This window comes from Mastigoproctus giganteus, chromosome 6 (genome assembly GCF_048544385.1).
Source record: "Mastigoproctus giganteus isolate SK-2022 chromosome 6, ASM4854438v1, whole genome shotgun sequence".
Classification (NCBI taxonomy): domain Eukaryota; kingdom Metazoa; phylum Arthropoda; class Arachnida; order Uropygi; family Thelyphonidae; genus Mastigoproctus; species Mastigoproctus giganteus.
The window spans coordinates 205,965,481-205,992,798 of NC_143580.1; the positions used below are offsets into that span (position 1 = coordinate 205,965,481).

General features: G+C 37.6%; 1 protein-coding gene across 1 annotated transcript in view; it reads right to left on the minus strand.

The window, feature by feature from the left end:
* Window positions 1–27,318, minus strand: part of LOC150084900 (regulator of microtubule dynamics protein 1-like) — a 131,801-nt gene that overhangs the window by 91,762 nt on the left and 12,721 nt on the right. The window contains exon 2 of the mRNA XM_090376386.1: window positions 5,977–6,136. Within this exon, the coding sequence (XP_090232512.1) occupies window positions 5,977–6,136 (160 nt within the window). The remainder of the gene's footprint in view (window positions 1–5,976; window positions 6,137–27,318) is intronic.

The window sequence follows — 27,318 nt, forward strand, 5'->3', positions numbered from 1 at the left end:
TTTCAGAATCTTCTTCTTCATTCCTATTTTTTAAGCTTCGTAAACTTGTTACTCAGTATCTCACTTGCATGTATAGTGTTAGTTGCAATTTGCGCATGCCATGTTCTTTGTTATTGATTGCTTATCTTTTTTACTGTTTTAAATTTTACAAGCCCAAAAAAATAATAATAAAATTGTGTGTGTGTGTGTGTGTGCTGAGCATGCATAGTGGAAGTTAAATGAAACTTCTTTAGAATCTTTTGAAATGTTTATTTCAATGTTACAGTGGTTTAATTTTTTACAAATGTTTTACAAGTTTATTACAAAGTTTTTACAGATCTCTCCTTTGTACTCAGTGGAGGTGGTTTCAGTGGTTGCACTGCAATATACGTGCTCTATACGTCTTACAATGCTCACTATTAGTTTTAAGCATGTTGAATTATAAATTTTTTTCCGTTGAAATTTTTTATGAAATACGGTAGACAGCGATGAAAGAAATATTTTGGTTTTTAAATTTTTAAAATTGGACTGCTAGAAGCTGAGATATAGTGATTTAAAACATAAAAACTACACACATGCGAGTTACACCAAGGCCGCGCTGTAGGGGTACTGATTGCATCATGTGTCGCTGCTACATACAGCGCTGCATCGCACGGGCCTGGTACAGAGTGGTACAATGGTGGGGACGATGAATCATTTCATGTCACATTTTCATGGTGATTTTTGTCAATCCATGACAAAACTGCCTGGGGTGCACTTAAAGAAGTTTCACTTGGGGGGGAAAAAAAAAAAAAAAAAGGTCAGTGAACAGAAATATCAATTAGTCAATTTTCACATATCATTTAATTTTGTTAATTGGTAAGGTAATTAAGTGTAAATTTGTGCTTTATATCTTTACTTTTATAGTGTGGATAATATTCCTCCTATTTTTGCTTATTAGAATTGCCATTTAATAGAATTAAAATTCAATTCACTAACGTGATCACAATGACCGGCACTTACTACATACCATATAGTGAATGGTATTTTATTATGGAGAGTCCATCGTAAAGTGATTTGATCATACAGTGAACCAATTGTAAAGCAGGGGTCCACTGTATATCATGCAGATAGAAGAAACAGTTCCAGTGCTGTTAAAATGTAAAAATTTGACCAAGATCAAAATTTGCTGGAATTTATCCATCAAGAGTCAAAAATACATTTGTTACAATGACTGATTTGTAAAGCCAGGGATTGGAGAATAAAGCAAGCAGGGGCAATGCCCTCTCATATTTACATAATTTTGTGAGTTATTAACCAAAATCTTTGTCCAATGGGGCTGTTTATTTATTTATTTTTTGGCTGTTAAAATATAGTGCTACAAACTTGTTTAGCAATTGTAACAAATATTATTAAAAATTTTAGAAACAAAAAGAAATAGACTATTGACTTGATATAATAAGATTGGAAAACAGAAGTCGATGGAGATTAGTATTAGCAAAATGATGCAAGGATAGCACCAGCCAAAAAATAAAAAGGGGGGTGGAACAAAGTGCCCATGCCTTCCAAGAGGTATCAGCCATGTGGAAATTTGCAACACACATTTCTGTCATGGCCTGCTAACAGCAAATGAACTATGGAACTACAGATGCTACAATGTGAGTAATCAAGACAAACATGTTTTAAATACAGTTATCCAAATAACTAACCATTCAGTAGCAACCTAGTCAGCACAATACATTGCCATCTGCCACTTGTATAGAGAGAGGTCTGTGATATTTTTGGAGGACTAGTTGTCTGTATTGCTACTGTTTTATGTTTTTGGAGTAACTGCTGCACAGCTACATTTTGGAGTGTCAAGGAGTAGGCATCTTCTTGCTTCCTGTACATAACTTTATGTTCAATCTTGTACTTGTGAATTTTCTTGCTTAATTTCCACAGCCCACAGGCTTTGATATATGCTGGATGAGAATCTTTGCAGTTTGAAATAAAAATGGCTGATTCAGCATTACAGCCCATATATAGTTGGGACACACCCACGGTTAAAGCAAACTGTATCTCCCTGACATGCTTAAGAATGGCCACATTTTTGGCACATTATTGGGCTTGTATATATGGAAGAATAAAACATAAAAGGTAACCTGATTTACTGCTGTTAATAAGATCAATGCATTGAATGTAAGTATAATGTTATGGGTTAGTTCACTAATTTTTTTCAGACACTTTTTTTTTTTTTTTTTTTTTTATATGTATAACTTTTCATTCTTGTAATCCTTGTACTATTTTTTCTTCCAACACATTTATCAAGTTCCATCATGCTATGACCCATCACCCAAACAAAGTGTTTAAAGTGGCATGAGGGGTGGCTTTGATGGGAATTCCAGAAAGGATAAAAGTTTAAGCAGAACTTCAGTATGCTTTTGTGTCACCGTTTCTATGAGGAAGTCTATTGTGGTGAATCTGTAGCATTTTTTAAACATTTCTGAATAAGAAACGGAGAAAGTTTACTCACAGTTTGATTTGTCAAGGAATGATGAGAAACAGTGCACGATCTTGTTTGCACACGTCTCTTAGTCTTTTCGGATTTGATGCAAAATTATTGGTTTCAACATCATGATGTGTTCAACCTATGGGCCCCACTGGTGGAAAAATTTAGACATCCATTTAGCCCTGGGGGCTAGCTCTTTTGCACAGGTTAATGGTCCCATCATGGAGAAGCTGAAGCAGTAGGGGGTTAGTGACTAGACCAGAGCCTCCTAAAGCGTGACCCCCGAGGAGAACCCTTAGTTTGGGGGGGGGGGTGCACTTGTTTTCATGAAGCACTTTAACAAATTATGGATAAACCATCCCACTAATCCAGGTAACAAGCATTTTTATTTATTTCTATTATTCATATTTTATTTGCATTTTATTTCTTTGAGATTTAATGTATCAAAGTAAACATTAATCTATAAAAGTTGAATAGAATAACAAGAAGCAGAAAAACAGAAAAAAAGAGGAGGTAGTCTAGTGCAGGCAAAGGCAATAAATGTTAAACCTATGCAGAGCATGGAAAATAAAGTGAAAAAAAAAAAAAAAAGAGTGAGGGATCTTACACAGTGATAGAAGGGGATAGAAGATAAAAAAAATATGTACAATAAGAGATAAATAATTACAAAAATGATAAAATAGTTACAAAATTGACAAAGCAAGGATTCTGCTACACAACTTGCAAAACCAGCCCACTGTCAATGGCCAGGACTGCAAGCAAAATAGCAACATGTCTTCATTTTTGATGTAAACTATAGGGCAAAGGGTAAAAAGCATAAATGTAAATAAAAATGAGAATTAAATTTTATTGTTACCAAAATAAATGAAAATGAAAATGAAAATAATTTTTGTGAGCAAAATAAAAAATTCTTTACAAGGATTAAAAAGGGGAGTATTTTGAAAATGACTTGTGAACTTTACAGTTGACACTATGAAGATGAGAAATTAAAAATTGGAATCAACAACAGAAATTTCTACAAATATATAACTTATTAGTCTAATCCATGTAGTAAAGGTAAAGAGATTTGAAAACATAGTAAAAAGTAATTAGCCCTGGAAAAACATAATTTACATTATCAACATTGAGGTGGCAATACAACTGTATGCAGGCCAAAACAAAACCAGAACTGAAAAGTGTGCACCAATGAGATACAAATATGAAATTATACGACAGTAACACCTAGTGATAAAAATTTTGTAAAATCTAGAAATAATTAGAAACTAAAAAATAATAATAATAATAATTTATAAAAGTATGTATGTTCATAGCTAAATTTTAGATCAAATCTGTTTATTTACACTTGGGGGAGGGCAATGGGAAATTTATGAAAAATTTTAAGGGGCTCAAGGCATAAAAGTTTGGGAATCTCTGGACTAGACCAATAAAAAAAAAAATAATAAAAAAAAAAAAAGGAAGGTAACATTCCTTTCTTACTTTCTTCAAGTGTTTTTTGAAAGAGGAGCTACTCTCAAATGAAATTTAATGCATGCTGGAAAGTAAAACAAATAGTATAATCTCTTTACAAAATCAAATTGAGGCACAGATATCGCTCATCACAAATTATTTGGGACCAAGGCCACCAGCACTGAGGGTTAAGACATAGAATTTGCATTATGGCAACTGAAATTCTACTGGCTACCAAACATATAGAAGAAAAAGACAGTCCCTCAGTTTTAGTAAAATTTCAATGGTTATTAAAATTTTTATTAATTTTAGTTTGCTTTTGCCTTTATTTGAAAGTAGTGGCAAATGATGCAAGAAAGCAAGTTTATATAGCATTGGCCAAAAAAATTAAAAAAAAAAAAAAAAACACTACACACTTCACCCATCCATACCATCCAAGAATTTGTATAGTTCTTTAAATAAATTCAAGGAATTTGAATAAAAATTCAATTGAAATTGAAAATTAAAATTCAAGAAATTTGAATAAATTCCTTGAATTTATTCAAACCATCCACTTCCACAATAACAGAGGGAAGCCTGTTCCAGCAATCAACCAACTGCAGGCCAAAGGTCCACACATCTAACTTGAAACCATCCCTCAACTTGAATTTATGGCCCCTCGTGTATAGTCTCAGCAAGAGGAAGAATGCCATTTACATTCAGCTTACTCAATCTATTCAAGACCTTAAACACCTCAATCAAGGTCAGCCCGCAGGTGCCTAGTCTCCAGAAGCTGCATTTTGCAGACCTGACACTGCTCTAGGTAAGAGCACTCTTTTGTTCCCTTTACCTGTTCCAGCAGATCTACATCATTCCTAAAGTGAGGTCTCCAGACCTGTACACAATACTCAAGATGTGGCCTAACAATGGCATGGTACAAAGGGATAATCATCTCCTTATCTCTTGGCAAAGTTTCTGTATATCACTGAAAAAACCCCATGAGCTGTCTTTTTTTAAAATTTTTTTTGTTAGTTGTTGGCGCATCAGCTTCTGTGGCCATATTGCACCTCCCAAAGTTTTTGCATTTTTACTCTAATCCAAGCCCGAGGAGGGATTCAAACCCACTACCTTTGGGTTGCCAGGCAGGCACTTTACCCACCTGGCTACCCCGGTCGGCATGAGCTGTCCTGGCAGCATGTCTGCACTGTTCAGAGGGTTTCATATCTGACTGCACAATTATCCCCAGGCCTTTTTGATTTTCACTACCCTTAGTACTACACAGTTGGTAAGTTACTCTGGGATTAGTGCTACCCATATGCAGTACCTTGCATTTGTCAATGCTCAACTTCAACTGCCATTTCTCAGCCCATCAACCTAATTTTCCTAGATCTTGTTGCAGTAGCTCACTCTGATTATCTGTCAATAATCACCCTGCCAACCATTCTGTCATCTGCAAACTTAGACATTAAGCCTGATATATCTTCATCAATATCATTAATGAATATTTAAAACAACAATGGGCCCAGCACCGAACCCTAGGGAACTCCACTGACAACATTAGTCCATGAAGAGCAGTGCCCATTGATAACTACTCTCTGTCTTCTTCCACTTAACCATCCTTTTATCCATAGCAGTAACTTGCCCTTAATGCCACATTGTTCCACTTTATATAGCAGTCTTATGCAACAGTATCAAAAGCTTTCCTAAAATCCAAATAAATGCTAACAATTATTTTTTGCATCCAGTTCCTTGGTGACTCATCTAATAACCTCTCAGATTGGTTAGACAAGACTGCCCCTTTACAAATCCAAGCTGTGACTGCAATATAAAAATAATACAACTGAGAGTCAAGTGTATAAAAAAAAAAAAAAAAAAAATGGAAACTAGTAAAATAAATTCTTTATAAACCACTACTTCATAAAATATTTTGTAAAATTTGCTTACTAAAAAGTACACTGTATTCATATTACATTTTTTTTAAAAAGGCAAAATCAAGCAAAATGGCATAAATTATAAAAAACTTTTATTTCTGCTGTAAAAATTTTGTTTTCAATTACTCTTTAAAATCCCTGTATTGTGACATAGTGCAATACACCCTATGTTACCTCTTTGCATCTAGCAGACAGGTCTTTATAAGCAGTTTCTTTGTCACCACTGTCAAGCATCTGGTCAATTTCATCAAGCCAACTTGTGAGAGAGCTTTGCAGAGCATGCTTACTATTAACAGGTCCATTTACAGTTGCCCATGATCCAGATACCTCCTCACTGTCAAAAAAGAATATTTTTATTATATAAAGAATAGATTCTTCACTACAGACATGAGAAAAAATATCTCAGTTTATCAGGAGCTATTGCATATAACAAAAAATGGGCAATAATTAAAATAATTTACCAAATCAAGCTCTAAAGATTACATCAAACCTATAGTGCTCACTTAAAACTTTCTTAGGTAATTAAATTCAATTCACTGAGTTTATTCATATATTTGTCTACTCATAAGTGCAAGAGATTCCCATATCTGGGACTGTTGCAAAATAAAATTTCCCTGACAATCTGTAAAAAAAAAAAAAAAAAAAAAAAAAAAGGGGGGAAAAAATCACAAACATGAAAAAAGTGTGATTTTGTTTTTAACATACTGCATTCAATATGTTATATCCAAACAAACTTGCTTTGGAACAGGCTAAGAGTAAAAACTTGCTTCTTGTTCAAATGGTAGTCAATCATTCTGGTCTCTTAACAAAACTATTAGTGTAACTTCTGTCCACTGTATAGATGGACAGAGGTTGGATAATTTCTGTAAGTCCTGCCTCTGAGGGCTCTCTTGCATCCTTGGCTAAAGATAAAGCCAACTTACTAACATCCTACTTTTTTTTTCTAACTCTTGTCTTAATGATTTCGGTAAACCTTCATGCCATACCCATTACATTACATTCAATGTCTCCTATAGTCTTCCAACAAAAGGATATTAGAAGAATTCTGAACAATCTTGATGCAAAGAAAGGGCTCTGATGACATTTCTCCACTTGTTCTCAAAACCTGTTTCTGACCTTGCTGTTGTTCTGTGTTGCCTTTTTAAACTTTCTTATTCCATTGGTGTTTTTCCTTCTGCTTGCAAATTTGCTCATATCCAGCCAGTCTCTAAAAAGGGTGACAAATCTCTCCCATTCAATTATCATCCTATTACATTTACCTCTACTCTTTCTAAAGTAATGGAGAATTCATCAACTACCAACTCTTTATTCATCAACTACCAACTCTCGTAATTTTACATCTGATCAATAATTGACAATATGGATTCTGCCAATGTTGATCAACTGGTGGTATGTTACTCATCTTTGCATAAATCTGACAGAAAAATTAGAAGTAACGGAGAATTCATCAACTACCAACTCTTAAACTATCTCAAAATCTTACATCTGATTAATAACTGCCAATATGGATTCTGTCAGTGTTGATCAATTGGTTATATACTGGCTTATGTTACTCATCTTTGGATAAATCTGACAGAAAAATTAGAGGTAAAACTCAAACTGTTGCTCTTAACATTAGCAAGGTTTCTGATCATGACTGAAATAAACGTCTTCTAAACAACTCCTATCTTATTGCCTGCCAACTGTTTTTCGCAATTGGCTATTCAGCTTTCTTTCTGAAGCTCACCACAAGAGTGGTAGACAGTGCACTGCCTTATAACTTCTCCAGTAATACTGCTGTTTCCTCAAGGTTCAGTTCTTTATCCCACTCTTTTTATATTATATATATTAATGACCTTCTTACACTGACTGGAAATCCTACCCATAGTTCTGCTGATGATAGCACATTACATTCCACTTCCAATTTGAGAAACCTTGTCTTGAACAAAACAGCTTCAATTTCTTGAATATTCTCTACCAAGTCCTTAAATGCCAATTTCCAGGTAATTCTTCATTGGGGGAAAGAAAAGTTAGTTAACTTTAACCCCTTGAAATCTCAGTCCTGTCTTATTTCTTGCAAATAAAAAAAAAAGTCTGTTACTTTCCACCTTTTCAAATAGTCAAATTTCTTGACAAGATGAATAGCTCTAATAGGAATTACCCTAACTTCTAATTTCTTTGGCATAAGCACATCACAATTATTACCTCCTCTGCATTCAAAAAACTGGGTTTTCATTTTCTCTCTCAGCATTACCTTTCTTCTAAACTACTCACTCCATAAAAATCTCAATTCCAACCTACCTGGAATACTGCTCCCAATCTTTGGACAATGTCCCAAAACTTTCTCAAATGTTTAGACTTCATTAAAAAAAAGGACAATCAAGTTAATTAATGATCCATCTCTAACAAAGTCTTTCCACTCTCTGTCTCATACACATTCAGTTCCTGTTACATGCCTTTTCTACAGATACTTCAATAGACACTGTTCTTATGAATTGGCATCAGTAATTCCTACACTCTCTTCCAAACCAGACTGAACATGCACTACAACCAGTCAGCATCCATTCACTGTCTAGCTTCAAACTTGCAGTACCAGCTTTTCCCCTTCTTAATTTAACCCTTCTGTTTTCTGAAACCTTCCTTCACATGTACACAGTGCAGCAACTGGAAACCAAGACTAATATTAAGAGAGAGTGCTCATGCTGCCTTTACTAGAAGTAAACAAGAAATAAGTAACTGTTTCTCAAGTACTGCAGTTAAGGTCAGCAGAAATTCAGAACATAGTGTGGACCAAACTGCACATCTCTCCTGTGTCTGTGTTGTGGGGGGAGGGGACAATGGAACAAAGAGTAAACATCAACTTTTGTGTTCAACTGGGCAAAAGTGCCATGAAAATGTTTCAAATGATGAAGTAAGTGTATGGAGAGAATTGTCTGAATCATGCATGTGTGTTTGAGTGACATAAATATTAAGTCCATGGAAGAAGAACAGACATCCAGGCCCAGCAAAAATGGTTTGAGTGCAAGAGTTGATTGAAAAGGTGCAGGAAATCATTACTAATGACCAATGCGCAATGGCTCCAAATTATTTTAAAGAACTGTGCAATAATAAGAAAACCATTAAAAAAATAATAACCTATGATTTGAAGAAAACGAAGGTCTCTGCGTGGTTTCTTCCACATTCATTAACAAACCAGTCAACAATAAGCACAAGTTGAACAATGCAGAGAACTCGCTGAGGCTGCTGAAAGCAAACCCAACTTCCTGAATTCGATTGCTACGGGTGATGAGATGTGACATTTTCAGCACGACCCCGCAACCAAGTGATGACGTGTGGAATGAAAGTCAGCAAACTCTCCCACAGCCAAACCAAAAAAAGTTCAAGAAAGGTCAAAAATCAAAACCATGATCATCACTTTCTATGATAGCAAATAGTTTATGCCCAATGGCCAAAGTATTACTGTTAACTGCTATCTGGATGTTCTGAAATGTTTGTTGCAGAGAATCCATCGTTTACAGCTTCAGTATGGAGATGACTGTTGGTTTCTCTTGCACAACAATGAACTAAGCTATAAAGTTCTGACTGTTTGGGAGTTTTTTTGGCTAGCAAAAAATCATTGTACTGTCACACCTCTTGTATTCAACAGACTTAGCCCCATGAAACTTCTTTCTGTTCCTAAAGCTCAAGGCACTACTGAAAAGCTGTTATTTTCATGATGCCGATACCATTCAAAGAGCTGTGATGAGAACACTGAACAGTGTTCCAGTCATGGCCTTCCACCAGTCTTTCCATTAGATTCATGAATGTTGCATGTAGTGTGTGGATGCAGAAGGAAGTTACTTTGAATAAACCAAGGTTAGTGTACTCATTCATGAGATCATTATTTTTTTCTAGCATCAGTCTCATTTTCCAATTGCTATACTGTGTATTTTCTGAAAATTACAATCTACAGAAATTCAAGTCTAATGTCAACAACTATCTTCTGTCTTTTCAACCTATAACCCATATAGTACTAAGTACTACAGGTTCTAATACCATTCGTGTATAAGGTGTTCATAAATAAATAAATAAAAAAGCACGAGAAGATTTGACAATTTAATATGTGCACATTATTTTTTGAAAAAGGAAAACAATGAAGTTCACTTATTCACTTGATTGGCCTTCCTACAAATTTTAAAAAAATTCAATTTTTTTTTAAATTTCAAAACATCAACGACAGAAACATCTACTTGATTTACCATGCCGTCAACACTGACACTCGATAAAGTTAACACGTCAGCAACTTTTTTATATTTATTAGTAAGTTGAAGTTTTTGCCCAATAGAATGAACCCTTTTCTGTTTTAACATGAACACAAATTTAAAAATTAATAAATATATAAATAAATAAACAAACTAAGAGAAGAATGTTAAAATTAACATACAGCAGGAAAACTAAGTATTACTGAAATATGATTCAAGTGAACTATTAAGTAGGAAGACTACAGGAATGATAAGAAAAGTGACACCTATGTTTTTATGCAGCAATATATACACTTGGCAGATTTGAATTAAAAACAGTAAAAGAAAGGGATTTGAGAGTTATGATATGGATGGACATGAAATTTTCCAAGCAGTCTAGGCAGGTGGCAAGGAAGGCCTATTAGTGTCCTATTAACGAGTTATTGAACATTTGCTTGCTAGGGATAGGAAAGTCATTATCTCATTGTATAAGGCAATTATAAGAGCATACTTGAAATACTGTGTTCGGATATAGAAAACACACCTAATAAAAGAGGGAGCTTCTTCAAAGGGTTCCAAAGATGGGTAATGCATCTAGTGAGTTCAGCAAAGGGCACCCATATGAGGAAAGATTGAATATGTGGGATAAAGACTTGGTAACCATGCACCTTAGAGCAGATCTAATTGAGGTATTAAGGCTCTGAGAAGAGAAAGTAAAATGAATGAGGGTGAAATTTTTATCGTTATGATTTCAGCACCAGAAGCCATAAATTCAAATTGTGTGTGGGGGGAAGGGTTTAGAGTGGATTGCAGAAAGTTTTATCTACATTTTAATAGATTTTTTAAGCTGTTAATATTAATTTATTACCATTGTAATATTGTTAGGCCTCAATCAGTAAATGCTGAATGCCTCGTTTAACGGTTATGTCCATGTCATTTAATGATCTGTTATGGCAGTCTGTTATGAAGGGATTTTGTCCCTACAGATTCCTCATAGCATAGTTTACCAACTGGTCGAACGAGTTGTTAATTACTAGAATAAGATGCCTTTGTGGGTAGTTAAGGCTGAAAGGTTATGGAAAATTAAAAGGTCAATTGGATAAGCCTATGTGAAGAGAAAGTCACATAGGTAGCTTATTTTATTATTTTATTAATTAATTAATTTTACCCTAGGGGCTCACATCTGGTGAGTATGGGCTTGGCACACCAAAGGTCCTGAGCTGGATATCATCATTCTTCTTTTTCTTGGTGGTTCTCTCTCTCTTTGGGTAATTTAGAAAAATTTTTTTTTTGGCTGGTGCAGCATAAGCCTCAGGCTTCCTTGCACCATATGGCTAATAATAATAATTTTATTTTGGCTGGTGCAGCAAAACCTCAGATTTCCCATGCCATATGGCAAATATTAATACTAAACACAACCTGCCACTGGATAACTGAGAATCTACTGTACATAAAAAACACAAATACACTTCTAACTTCTTGATAATGATTGATAACTCCATCTCAGGGTTCCTAGCATTTATCCCTTTCCTCTCAAAAAAAAAAAAAAAAAGAGATGGTAATAATATCAAAATATTTTCTTTTATTTAATTTAATCAACACTGAATTTTCTATTTTCTGTTAAAACTAAGATTTCTACAATTTTTTTATAAATATTTGAAGTACAGTGGGGCTCCACATCCGATGGCAATGCGTTCCACAAAACCCATTGTATGTTGAAAATATCGTAAGTTGAAACCAATAATACATTGATTTCCTGTAATTCATTCCTCAACAACACATAAAATAGGTATTTCTTACATGTTATACTTCATTTTTACATTAAAAATGAGTATTTTACAAAGATTATTTAATAAATACTCATAGTTAAAACATCTTAAAATAAAAAAACAAACAATAAATAAACAATAGCATTTACCTTAGACTTGAAGTGCAGAGCTGATGAAATCAATGGTGGCATAGTGGTGGTGGGACTATATCAAGTGTCAGGTGTCTTTTCAATCTTTTGTTGCTACTGGCAAAGAAACTGTTTAAAGCGGACTGTTTTTGATAACTTTTTTTGTAGTTTCCTGAAGTAAGAAATGACTTTGTATTCCATTTTGCCCATCACGAGTTCAGTGTTTTCAATGTCGGGGTATTTTTTTTTTTTACCCCTTCTTTTAAATGCTCCCAACAAGAAATGACAGTCTTCAACTCTTCAGCTGATACTTTTTGGGTGTCTTTTTCTTCCTCTTCCTCTCCAGTGTCACTCTCTGTAATTTTCTCCAACTCTTGTAGCTCCTCTGTTGTTACCTCATGCGCATCCTCAATAAGGTCATCCTCTTCGCCAACTCCCAGACTTTATTCCGCATCCTCTTCACCAACCTCCATTGATTTACCAAGAGCGACAATATCATTTGTCAAAGTACCATCAAATGTACCATCTTCAAATCATCAACATTATGGATAATTAGAGGCCAGATATTTTTCCAGGCTGAATTTAAGCACCTGATGTAAGCATCATTCCAAGAACTTACAATCAGCCTCACACTGTCCAGCATGTTGAACTTCGACCTCCAAAAACCTTTGAGGGTGACAGCATTTTCACCAGAGGTCGCTGCAAAGCAACTTGCTTACATTTTCGTGAGGTAGATTTTCTTGAAGTTTGCAATAACTTGCCGGTCCATTGGTTGAAGAAGAGGAGTGGTATTGGGTGTCAAAAATTTGACTTGAACAAAGTCAAATTACGCCTCAAGAGATTGAACACGTTTTGGATCATGGCCTGGTGCATTATACAGCAGGAGCAGTGCCTACATAGGAAGGTTATTTTTCTCAAGATAACTCCTCACTGAAGGACAGAAAACTCCAAACTCCCATTCACTGAAGACATACAGTATCCTGTAACCCAGGCTTTCTTGTTACTACGCCAAAACACTCCTAGCATGCCTTTGTCGACCTTTTGTTGTTTAAATAGTCTGGGGGCATTAGAGTGACACACAAGCGGAGGCTTCAGCTTAAAATCTCAAGAGGCATTGGCATCCAACAGGAGAGTGAGCCTATGTTTCATAGGCTTATGCCCAGGTAAACTAGCCTTATCCTTAGTGATGTATGTTCTGGGCATTCGCTTCCAGAAGGGGATTGTTTCTTCAGTGTTAAAAACCTGCTGGAGAAGATAACCCTCCTGATCAACAAACTCTTGGAATTCAATTTTAAATATTTCAGTTGCTTTTTTATCAGCACTGAATGCCTCTCAACACTTTTGATATCTGCCCCTTTATTGAAGTGCTCAAACCAGCCTCTGCTGGCTTTAAAGTCTTCAAAGAGTACAGCATTGCCATTGGTTGATGGAGCTTTAAGTTTCAAATCATTATAAATCTGAAACTATCATACGAGTGATTTTCTGCATGCCACGTGGTTTGTTTGGTTTTTAGGAGCATTAGCAACTAAGGCCATATTGCTCCGGGGATATGCGGTGGTCATTCCCTGACCTTTCCGCATCCTCCGTATTTAGTGGTCACGGGCTCGAACCCCAGTCTAATCAAGAAGCATCTGCTACGCACTGCTGCTCCTGCCCACCTGCTACAGAGGTGCCTATGCCACGTGGTGAGTGATAACAAAGATGCTAATTTGTTGAGAACAATCATATGAGTGATGTTCCATGCGCTATGCATCTGAAAATTTCTATGCATGTATCATTCCAGCTATATCGAAAAGTCATCGGTACCTGAAAATATCATCCGTGCTTAAAATAAGGGATCATATGGAAGGTATATCGATTCCAGAGAATATCGGACATCGATGTCATCGTAAGTCAAAGCCCCAATGTATTGTTATTTACATCCACATTTTCATCACCTGTTTCCAGATTCAGCAGTTAATACAGATTTTTAGAAAAAGTTAAAAAAAAAAAAAAAAGCAAAAATGTAATAACTTAAGAACTAGGTTAATTTTTAAGTTATATAATAAAAATTTATATTTCGTTTTTACAATACATACAGTGTTGTTAACCACAAAAAACTATACTAATAAGAAACTACCATTATGCAACTGCATAATATCAAATTAACTACTGTAGTAGTTTGTTAGAAACTGATACATATTAATTTATGTTAAAAATTATCTTAGAATTTTTTTTTTGTAAAGAGAACAACCTTCTACATTTTGTATATCCACCCTGCTATGGTACTGAAAATAATACCGGCTTATACACGTAATATTATTTTATGGCAATAAATATTTTATATACATGCATAAATGTTCGAAGACTGTTCATTCATGACAGCGTTATACTGTATACATGGTGATTCACTACCAGTACGAGAAACTTGCAGGAGGTGTAGGGGCCACAAAGACGAATCGGAATCACATAGCATTGCACGGTCCGAAATGCCTTCGTCATGCAGCAGAGGACGTTGAACGGGAGGTCACGTGAACAGCGATCCCGCTGGAAGTCAGCATTTGCGAACCATTTCTGTTAAAGAAACAAAGTAGCAAAAGTCCTCCGGAGTGGGTAATCCGCAGGCTCCAATGACTGGACGCATTGCAGATGGTATGAACTCATTTGGTTTGCTGACAGTATCCTCCATACAGTGGATTGGGAAATACCCAATGATTGGCCTATCGCTCGAGTACTCGTACTCGGATTGCCTTCTGCAAGACGTAGGACATTCTCCTCATTGTCTGGCGTCCTCGTCGTTCGCTCTCGATTCATGGTACCTCTCGTGAAACAACCAGTCTCACGTAACCTTCTGTGCACACATGCGAAAATCGTATGATGAGGAACACGCCTGTGTGGGAAACGTTCCTGGTACAAGCACAGAGCGGTGCGCCCATTACAGTCCGCAGCTCCATACACGAGGTGCATGTCAGCCAGTTCAACGTTTGAATACTCATCCATCCCACTGCCTCGGGAACTTGTTCGCAAATGCTGACTTCCAGCGGGATTGCTGTTCACGCGACCTCCCGTTCAACGTCCTCTACCACATGACGAAGGCATTTCGGACCCTGCAATGCTATGTGATTCCGATTCGTCTTTGTGCCCCCTACACCTCCTGCAAGTTTGTCGCACTGGTAGTGAATCACCCTGTATATCTTATGAAGATTTTTCAGTTAAAAGATAATTACAATTTAATTCACTGTTACTCTGTGGTATTTACCTTTATAAAAAAATATCATGTTAGCATTAGTAGAGGCATATTATTCAAGAAAGCAAGCTTATTCAGTATCAAAAAAAAAAAAAAAACTTCTTGTTTCATCCCTCCATTCACTTCAAAATGTTTGTCTAGTACAGGCCTGAATTTATTGAAGCTGTAAACTTCCACAATGACAAAAATTCACACTTCTATTCTACAACTGTCTTTCCACAATTTGAATTTATGCCCCCTCATGTGCAGAATCTGAGCAAGAGGAAGAATCCCATCAGCATTGTTGTTGTTATTTGATTTTTAGGAGCATTAGCAACTAAGGCCATATTGCTCCGAGGTTATGCGGTGGTCATTCCTTGACCTTTTCGCATCCTCCGTATTTGATGGTCACGGGCTCGAACCCCGGTCTAATCAAGAAGCGTGTGCTACGCACTGCCACTCTTGCCCACCTAGCTGCGGAGGCACCCATCAGCATTGAGCTTGCTCAAACCATTCAAAGGCTTATACATAACCTCATTCAGATCACTTCACAGGTGCCTGGTCTTCAGACACTGCAATTTGCAGAACTTAAGCCTCTCTTGGTAACAGCAATCCTTTGTTCCACTCACTAATCTTTTTGCCCTTCTCTGTATCCATTTGTTTTTTACATCTTTCCTAAAATGAGGCCTCCAGACATATACACATTACTCAAGGTGTAACCTGACCACTGCCTTGTACAAAGGGATAATCACCTCCTTATCCCTACTAGAAAAATTCCTATATATCATTCACGAGAGCCCACGACCAGCTCTGGTAGCATGTCTGCACTGCTTAGAAAATTCATATCTGACTGCACAATTACCCCACCAGGTTTTTTCATTCTCCACTACCCTGAATATAGTACCACACAGTTGGTATGTTATTCTGCGATTACTGCTGCCCACATGCAGCAATTTCCATTAGTCAATGTTAAATTTCAGTGGCTACCTCTCAGCTCAACCTTTCTAGATCCTTTTGCAGTAGCGTACCATCATCATGGTCATTAACAACCCAACCAACCTCCGTATCAACTGCAAACTTGGACATTACACATGATATACCTTCATCAATGTCACTGATAAACACAGAAAACAACAATAGGCCCAACATGGACTCCACTAACAACATTAATCCACGAAGAGCACTGGACATTGATTACCACTCTCTGTCTTCTCCCACTACCGTCACTTTATCCATATCAACCCCAGGGGCTCACATCTGGTGAGTATGGGTTTGGCACACCCAAGGACCTGAGCTGGATATCATCATTCTTCTCTTTCATGGTGATTCCCTTCTACTTCTCTCTCTCTCTCAGGGTAACTCAGGATTTTTTTTTTTTTTTTTTTTTGGCTGATGTAGCTTAAGCCTCAAGCTTTCTTGTACTATGTAGCTAACAATAATAATAATATCCATAATGTCATACTGCTCCAAATTGTACAGTAGTCTTTCATGTGCAACAGTATAAAAAGCTTTCCTAAAATCCAAGTATATGATATCAAAATTATTTTTTGCATCCCGTACCTTTGTAACCACATCATAGTATCTGATCAAAATGGTCAGCTAAGACTTCCCCTGAACAAACTCATGCTGTGTCTGAACTATAACTGAAGTCTTGTCTAGATGATCCTGCAAATTGTGATCTGAAGTGCTTCTAGGCACTTCAGATCACAACTTGGTGATTGTCTCTTCTGCAACGGAACCTTTATCTCATGGCTATTCCCAACCTCGTGTTGTTTGACATTACAAGAATGCAAAATGGGATGACCTGCGAGACTTCTTTTCCTTGGTCGGATTACTGTTTCAAAACTTCTGATGTCAATGTTTGCTCAGATCGTGTTAGTGAAATTATTCTTGCAGGAATGGAATCCTTTATCCCACACTCCACTTTAAAATCTCGTCCTTTATCTAAACCTTGGTTTTCCAATAAATGTGCTAAAGCTGTTCAAGAGAAGAATGTTGTATATCATAACTGGCTTGTTTCTAATTCTTCAGTTTCATTTTCTGCCTACACTAAAGCTCGCAACAATTGTAAAGCAGTCATTAATCAGTCCAAACTAGAGTTTGAACAGGCTAAGTAGAATACTTGCTTCTTGCCCTGATGGTAGCAGAGCATTCTGATCTCTTGCCAAAGCTATTGGCCGCAACTTTTGTCCATCTCTAATCCCACCTCTGTCCAAACCAGATGGTTCTGTTGTCACTTCAGCCAAGGATAAAGCTGACCTGCTGGCATCCCATTTTTCTTCCAACTCATGTATTAATGATCTTGGTAAAACACCTCCCACCATTCCCAACACGCTCCATTCAATGCCTCCTGTGGTCTTCCATCAAAAGAATGTCAGAAGGATTTTGACGAATCTTGATGCTAAGAAAGCTCCAGGTCCAGATGGTATTTCTCCACTTGTTCTCAAAACCTGTGCTCCTGAACTTACTCCTATTCTTTGCCGCATTTTTTCACTTTCTTATTCCAAAGGTATTTTACCTTCTGCTTGGAAATTTGCTCATATCCAGCCAGTTCCTAAAAAGGGTGACAAATCCCTCCCATCCAATTATCATCCTATTTGGATGGAATGGTGTGATTTAATTTTTTTTTTTTTTTGGCTGATGCTGCATAAGCTTATACATTTGCTTTCTTGCATCACATGCTACTACTACTACTATTGCATTACTTCTACTCTTTCTAAAGTAATGGAGAAATCAATTAACCACCAACTCTTAAACTACCTAGAAACCTTCCGTCTGATCAACGATCGCCAGTATGGATTCCGTCAGTGTCGATCCACTGGTGATATTCTGGCTTATGTTACCCATTTATGGACTAATTCAACGGAAAGGTTCGGTGAAACACAGGTAGTTGCTCTTGACATCTCAAGTGCTTTCGATCATGTTTGGCATCAAGGTCTTCTAAACAAGCTTCCATCTTATGGTTTGGTTGTCCAGTTTTCTCTCTGATCGCTCACTGAGGGTAATGGTAGATGGCTCTCTGTCTTCTAACTTCTCCACTAATGCCGGTGTCCCCCAAGGTTCAGTTCTTACACCCACTCTTTTCCTTTTGTACATTAATGACCTTCTTCCTTTGACTGGAAATCCTATCCATAGTTTTGCAGTGATAGCACATTGCATTCCACTTTCCATTTTGAGAAACCTTGTCCTGCTCAATCAGCTTCAACTTCTCGAAAATCTGCTACCAATTCCTTAAATGCCAATCTTCAGGTAATTCTCCAGTGGGGCAAAGACAACTTAGTTGATTTCAACCCTTCTAAAACTCAGTCTTGTCTTATATCTCGCAAAAAGGATTCTTCTGCTCCTATGCTTATCTTTAGTGACACTCCGATTTCTAGGCAAAATGATATATCTCTTTTGGGGATTACCCTGACTTCTAATCTCTCTTGGCACAAGTACATTACAAATATTGCTTCCTCTGCATCTAAAAAACTTGGTTTTCTCTTTCGCTCTCGGCGTTACTTTTCTTCCAAACAGCTGCTCACTCTGTATAAATCGCAAATCCGCCCTGAGCAGTCTGGATTTTTGGACTTTTACTGTATATGATATCCAAATTATCCTTTGCATTCAGTTCCTTTGTGACCACATCATAGAATCCAATCAAATTGGTCAGACAAGACTTCCCCATAACAAGCCCATGCTGTGTCCGAGCTATAACTGACGTTTGTCTAGATGATCCTACAGTGCTTCTTTAACCAGTGCCTCCATTAATTTCCCTGGAACAGAAGTTAAACTAACAGGTCTGTAATTACTTGTGTTGCCCTTTGATCCTCTATGAACTGGGTTCACATTTGCACATCTCCAGTCTATGGGTACCTCCCCTGGGTCCAATGAAGCTCTCATAATTATAGGTAAGGGTTTGCTTACTTCCTTTGCTGCCCTCCTTTAATATAACTGGATAGATCCCATCCACCCCAGGTGCCTTTCTTATGTTTATCTTTAACAATTTCTCCTCCACTTTACTCTGTTATTACAGAATCATCTCACTCACTGCCAGAGTGTAATTCACCTCTGGCATTCCCCTCCCTGAATAACTCCTCATGTGTGAATGCAGATGCAAAATACTCATTTAGTTTTTTAGCTACCTGAGTAGGATTATCAACAGTTGAACCATTGATATCAAGTGGACCAATCTGATTCATCCCCTTCCTTCTAGAGTTTACATAAGTAAAGAATAAATAAGTACATAAGTATCCAGAGAATTGTTAATCGTTAAAAGGTGTAGATGGCTTTGATGAAATTCAAAGGCCTGTAGCCGGTAGGTAATTATAAGAAGAGGGATATCCTCTATTTCTTTATACTGTATAACCAAAACTATTATAAACAGTTGACAAGACAAACAGACTTTTGACTACAATAAGTAAATGCTTTATACTCTATGGTAACTTACATAAAACTGCTTCATTATTCACAAGTCACCAGATATGTGGCCACTGAGACAAACCACTATTAGTTAAGAAATCTAACCCACCATAAAAAAAAAAGTTGTCACATTACAGTATTTTATATGTTTACACAAATAACAGATTAGTCTTTTAGTTATGTTATTTGATTAAACGTGTATCTTACAGTGGAGACAAAGTTGTTCTTCTGTGTCAGTTTACTGACCACAAACATAAAAATTCAACGCAGTCCTCATTTTTCCAAATTTATTTCTATGGCCATATACTGTAGCTTCTATCATATTAAATATTTGATGTTTTAGATGCCATCTATTTGATCTCCGTGTGGTTTGTGCTTGTTAACAGGAGAAACTGCTTCTATCAGGATGGGATACACTTAAATAGAAAGGGGTGCAAGAATATTTCCTCATGCTATTGGAGCAGTGTTGGGGGGGGTCAGAAAACTGGTAGCCTGTGGAGATACACAGACTATTAGATTAACAATAACTGCAAGCAAAGATGAAAATGATTCTTTCACTGCTTCTATTGGAAAGTGCAGCAGCCTGGAAAGCAAGGTGCTGGGTATTTTCAAGGCCTGCTGTGAGTCATCATGGAACAAGTAAACACATGGTCCTTGAGGCTGTTGCAGACACTCTCTCAGACATGCCAAGTTGTGCTTTCTACCTACCTGGGAGTCTAAAAACATTGATGGAACTTATTTTTGGGTGACACAAGTCAAGTGCACTTAATTTTGGCAAAGTACGGTGCAGCAAGATTATACACTAGCTGGATCTGGAAGTTTCCGAGAGAGTTACCAGTAGGTTTGGTCCCAGTGAATATCTAGGTGGCACACCTGTGAACACCATTGTAAGAGCTGTACCCTCGAAGAATGTACAGAAGATTGGATCTAGTGATGACATCCATTAAAATCTCAAAGCCATTCAATAAAATTGCATGATGGAAGGGTTGGATAGTTGAAGGGTTTGCCATAGCTTTGCCCTCAACTATCCAACCCTTCCATCATGCATTTTAATTGATGGCTTTGAGATTTTAATGGATGTCCTCACTAGATCCAATCTTCTGTACATTTTGAGGGTACAGCTCTAAAATGGTGTTCACAGGCTGGCCACTAGATATTCCACTGGACCAAACCTACTGGTAACTCTCTAGGAAACTTCCAGATCAGCTAGTGTATAATCTTGCTGCCCCTACTTTGCCAAAAGGGTGACAGATCCTTCTATCCAGTTATCGTTCCATTGCACTTACTTCTACTCTTTGCAAAGTAATGGAGAAATCGATTAACTGCCAACTCTTAAAACTATCTAGAAACTTTTCTGGCTTACGTTACCCATCTATGGGAAAATTTAGTGAAACTGAAGCAACCTGTTGCTCTTGACATTTCAAGGCTTTTGATGGTGTTTGGCATAAAGGTCTTCTAAATAAGCTTCCATCTTATGGTTTGCCAACTGTTTTTTGTAATTGGTTATCCAGTTTTCTCTCTGACTGCTCACTGCAGCTGATGGTAGATGGTTCTCTATCTTCTAATTTCTCCACTAATGCAGATGTTCCTCAAGGTTCCGTTCTTTCTCCCACTCTTTTTCTCTTGTATATTAATGATCTTCTTCCACTGAACGAAAATCCTGTCCAGTTTTGTTGATGATAGCACACAGCATTCCACCTTTCTGTTTGAGAAACTGTGCCCTGTATAATCAGTTTCAACTTCTTGGATATCTACTATTAATTCCTTAAATGCTGATCTTCGGGTAATTCTCCAGTGGAGCAAAGATAACTTAGTTGATTTCAATCCTCCTAAAAAACTCAGTCCTATCTTATATCTCACAAAAAAGTATTCTTCTGCTCCTATGTCTATGTCCTAAGTGAAGCCAGTCGACATCGCTGGACAGTGCAGTGTCGAGTAAGTTTGGTGTGACATAAGCATAGCGAGATCAAAATTGACAGTAGGAGTGTGCTATAGGTCTAATGACTCTGATGAGTATAATAAGAAACTGTACAGGGAAATAGAGTGGACCAGTAAATCAGAGAGTCTTATAATGGGGGATTTTAATTTCCCAGATATTGACTGAAATTTGGGGGCTGGTCACTCACACACTAGCAAGGCTTTTGTGGATTTATTGGATGATTGTTTTCTACATCAGCATGTTCGGGAGGCAACTAGAGGGAGTAATACTCTTAATTTGATTATCAGTAGTGATTCTTCATGCATTAAGAATCTGCAGGTAAATGAACCACTAGGTGGCAGTGATCACAGTGTGCTGAAGTGGGATTTACTCAAAGAGGTAACTACCATTAGGGGTAAAGGGAAGGGTTATTGCTTTGGTAAAGGCGACTACGATGGACTGAGACAATATTTAAATTCTATACAGTGGGACCAACTGATGATGTTACCAACAGCAAATTCAAAATGAGAAGCATTCAAAGAACTTATCGTGGAAGCTACTAGGCTTTACATACCAACTAAGAAATATTATTCAAGGTTTAGGCCTAAGTGGATGTCAGATGAACTAATGAGACACATGGAAAGAGAAGAAAAATGCATGGGATACATACAAATTAACACGTAACACAGAAGCCTATGATAGATACAAGTTGATCTGTAACCAAGTTACAAAGCAGGTTAGGCAGGCGAAGGCAGATTATGAGAAATCTTTGGCAAGGGATGCAAAGAAAAACAGCAAACAGTTCTTTACTTATGTAAACTTTAGAAGGAAGTGGATGAATCAGATTGGTCCACTTGATATCGATGGGTCAACTGTTGATGATCCTGCTCAGGTAGCTAACAAACTAAATGAATATTTTGCATCGACATTCACACATGAGGAGTTATTCAGCGAGGGGAATGCCAGAGGTGTATTCAACTCTGGCAGTAAGCTAGAGAATCTTGTAATAACTGAGAGTAAAGTAGAGGAGAAATTGTTGAAGATAAACACAAGAAAGGCACCTGGGGTGGATGGGATCGTTCCAGTTATATTAAAGGAGGCAGCAAAGGAAGTAAGCAAACCCTAGCCATAATTATGAGAGCTTCCTTGGACTCAGGGAAAGTACCCATGGACTGGAGATGTGCAAATGTGACCCCAAGTCACAAAGGAGGATCAAAGGGTGACACAAGTAATTATAGACCTGTTAGTTTAACTTCTGTTCCCGGAAAATTAATGGAGCCACTGGTTAAAGAAGCACTGCAGGATCATCTAGAAAAGACTTCAGTTATAGCTCAGACACAGCATGGTTTTGTTAAGGGAAAGTCTTGCCTGACCAATTTGATTGGATACTATGATGCAGTCACAAAAGAGCTGGATGCAGGGAATAACTTTGATATTATATACTTGGATCTTAGAAAGGCTTTTGATACTGTTGCACATGGAAGACTGCTGCACAAATTGGAGCAGTGTGGCACTGGAGGCAAATTGCTACTATGGATAAAGGGGTGGTTGAGGGGGAGAAGACAGAGAGTGGTAATCAATGGACACTGCTCATCGTGGACTAATGTTATTAGTGGAGTCCCACAGGGTTCAGTATTGGGTCCATTATTATTTTCTGTATTTATAAATGATATTGATGATGGTATATCAAGCTTAATGTCCAAGTTTGCAGACGATACGAAGGTTTGCAGGGTTGTCAAGGACACTACTGACACTATTCTACTGCAACAGAATCTGGAAAGGTTGAGCAGATGGGCTGAGAGGTGGCAAATGAAGTTTAACATTGACAAATGTAAAGTACTACATATGGGAAACAGCAACCGAAGAGCAACATATCAACTTTGTGGTACTACGCTGACAGTGGTAGAGAATGAAAGGGACCTGGGGGTGGTTGAGCAGGAAGATATGAAGTTTTGTTTTCTGAGCAGTGGAAGTTGATAGCCTAAATAAGTTTAAGGCTCAGCTGGACAGGTATTTCGAAAGAACAGATGGGCGAAGTGGAAGTGGTTATTTTTTATTTATTTATTTTTATTTTTTATTTTTTTTTTGGCTGATGCTGCATAAGCTTGCTTTCTTGCATCAAATGCCTCTACTAATGCTAATGATCTTCTTCCACTGACCGAAAATCCTGTCCATAGTTTTGTTGATGATAGCACACGGCATTCCACCTTTCTGTTTGAGAAACCGTGCCCTGTATAATCAGTTTCAACTTCTTGAATATCTACTATTAATTCCTTAAATGCTGATCTTCGGGTAATTCTCCAGTGGGGCAAAGATAACTTAGTTGATTTCAATCCTCCTAAAAAACTCAGTTCTATCTTATATCTCACAAAAAGTATTCTTCTGCTCCTATGTCTATCTTCAATTTCTAGGCAAGATCATATATCTCTACTGGGGATTACCCTAACTTCTAATCTCTCTTGGCACAAGCACATTCCAAATATTTCATCACCTGTGTCTAAAAAACTGAGTTTTGTCTTTTGCTCTCAGCGTTACTTTTCTTCCAAACAGCTGTTCACTCTGTACAAATCACAAATCAGGCCTACCATGGAATATTGTTCCCACATCTGGGGTGGCACCCCAAAAACTTTTTTTTTTTAGGAGCATTAGCAACTAAGGCCATATTGCTCCGGGGATATGCGGTGGTCATTCCCTGAGTTTTCCACATCCTCCATATTTGCCTAAAACCTCTCTCACGCTTATATATTCCATTCAAAAGAGGCCAATTAGGTTAATTAACAACTCATCTATAACAGAGTCTCTCCATTCTCTGTCTCATAGACATTCTGTTTCTGATGCATGCCTTTTCTATATATACTTCAATGGACACTGTTCTTACGAACTGGCATCTCTAATTCTAGCATTCTCTTCTAAACCAGTTCAAACATGCACTGCAACCAGTCAACATCCTTTTACAGTCCAATTTCAAACTTACAGAATTAACTTTTCTTCTTCATTTATTCATTCAGATTCCATTTTCAGGAACAACCTTCACAAGTAATTCCTGAAAATTACAATCCACAGAAGTTCAAATCTAATGTCAACAAGTATTTTCTTTCATCTTCTCAACCTTCAACCCATGCATGGTACTAAGTACTGTAGATACTAGTACCTCTTGTGTTTGGGATTTTCTTTAAAAATAACATGACTTGTATTTGGGGTAACTAACAAAAAGAACAAGTGCATGTATACTTGCGTGTACACCACTGCTAGGAGCAGAGTAAATAAATTTGATTAATTTGAAGAGGTGGACAAGTCATCAAATGCAGTCATTGTTGGGATATCAGAGATGTGGTGTCACTCAGATATAAGAGATACAGAATGTGAATATGGGGAGTACAATGTGTAATGATAGATAGGATAGGTTAGTGGGGGGGCAATTATGCTCTCAGTTCAGAAACCAAATTCAAGGCAGTGCATCAAGTTGAAATGGATGAGTAGTGTAATTAGCATTAGCAGAGGCATTTGATGCAAGAAAGCAAGCTTATGCAGCATCAGCCAAAAAAAAAAATAAATAAATAAATAAAAAATAACCACTTCCACTTCACCCCTCTGTTCGTTCGAAATACCTGTCCAGCTGAGCCTTAAACTTATTTAGGCTATCAACTTCCACGACAAGGGATGGAAGTCTGTTCTACCAACCAACCACCCGTTGGCTAAAGGCAAATTTCCGCACGTCTATCCTATATCTGTCTTTCCTCAATTTGAATTTATGCCCTCTCACGTGATTATTCTGAGCAAGAGGAAGAATCCTATCACCATTGAGCATGCTCAAACCATTCAAGGCTTTATACACCTCTATCAGATCACCTCGCTGGTGCCTAGTCTCCAGACACTGTAATTTGCAAAACTTAAGCCTTTCTTCGTAAGAGCACCCCTTTGTTCCATACACTAATCTTGTTGCCCTTCTCTGTACTCGTTCCAGCAGCTCTACATCCTTCTTGAAATGAGGCATCCAGACCTGTATACAGTACTCTAGGTGTGGCCTGACCATTGCCTTATACAAGGGAATAATCACCTCCTTATCCCTGCTAGAAGAATTTCTATATATCATTGACAATACACCATGAGCTACTCTTGCAGCCCGTCTGCACTGCTCAGAGAACTTCATATCTGCCTGCACAACCACCCCCAAGTCCCTTTCATTCTCTACCACTGTCAGTGTAGTACCACAGAGTTGATACATTGCTCTGGGGTTGCTGTTTCCCATATGTAGTACTTTACATTTGTCAATCTTAAACTTCATTTTCCACCTCTCAGCCCATCTGCTCAACCTTTCCAGATTCTGTTGCAGTAGAATAGTGTCAGTAGTGTCCTTGACAACCCTGCAAACCTTCGTATCGTCTGCAAACTTGGACATTACGCTTGATATACCATCATCAATATCATTTATAAATACAGAAAATAATAATGGACCCAATACTGAACCCTGAGGGACTCCACTAATAACATTAGTCCACGATGAGCAGTGTCCATTGATTACCACTCTCTGTCTTCTCCCCCTCAACCACCCCTTTATCCATAGCAGCAATTTGGCTCCAATGCCACACTGCTCCAATTTGTGCAGAAGTCTTCCATGTGCAACAGTATCAAAAGCCTTTCTAAGATCCAAGTATATAATATCAAAGTTATTCCCTGCATCCAGTTCTTTTGTGACTGCATCATAGTATCCAATCAAATTGGTCAGGCAAGACTTCCCCTTAACAAAACCATGCTGTGTCCGAGCTATAACTGAAGTCTTGTCTAGATGATCCTGCAGTGCTTCTTTAACCAGTGGCTCCATTAATTTTCCGGGAACAGAAGTTAAACTAACAGGTCTATAATTACTTGTGTCGCCCTTTGATCCTCCTTTGTGAATTGGGGTCACATTTGCACATCTCCAGTCCATGGGTACTTCCCCTGAGTCCAAGGAAGCTCTCATAATTATGGCTAGGGTTTGCTTACTTCCTTTGCTGCCTCCTTTAATATAACTGGAACGATCCCATCCACCCCAGGTGCCTTTCTTGTGTTTATCTTCAACAATTTCTCCTCCACTTTACTCTCAGTTATTACAAGATTCTCTAGCTTACTGCCAGAGTTGAATACACCTCTGGCATTCCCCTCGCTGAATAACTCCTCATGTGTGAATGTCGATGCAAAATATTCATTTAGTTTGTTAGCTACCTGAGCAGGATCATCAACAGTTGACCCATCGATATCAAGTGGACCAATCTGATTCATCCCCTTCCTTCTAGAGTTTACATAAGTAAAGAACTGTTTGCTGTTTTTCTTTGCATCCCTCGCCAAAGATTTCTCGTAATCTGCCTTCGTCTGCCTAACTTCCTTTGTAACTTGGTTACAGATCAACTTGTATCTATCATAGGCTTCTGTGTCACGTGTTAAATTGTATGTATCCCATGCATTTTTCTTCTCTGCCATATGTCTCATTAGTTCATCTGACATCCACTTAGGCCTAAATCTTGAACAATATTTCTTAGTTGGTATGTAAAGCCTAGTAGCTTCCAAGATAAGGTCTTTGAATGCTTCCCATTTTGAATTTGCTGTTGATAACATTATCAGTTGGTCCCACTGTATAGAATTTAAATACTGTCTCAGTCCATCTTAGTCTCCTTTACGAAAGCAATAACCTTTCCCTTTACCCCTAATGGTACACTGTGATCACTGTCACCTAGTGGTTCATTTACCTGCAGATTCTTAATGCATGAAGAATCACTACTGATAATCAAATCAAGAGTACTACTTCCACTAGTTGCCTTCCGAACATGCTGATGTAGAAAACAATCATCCAATAAATCCACAAAAGCCTTACTAGTGTGTGAGTGACCAGCCCCCAAATTCCAGTCAATATCTGGGAATT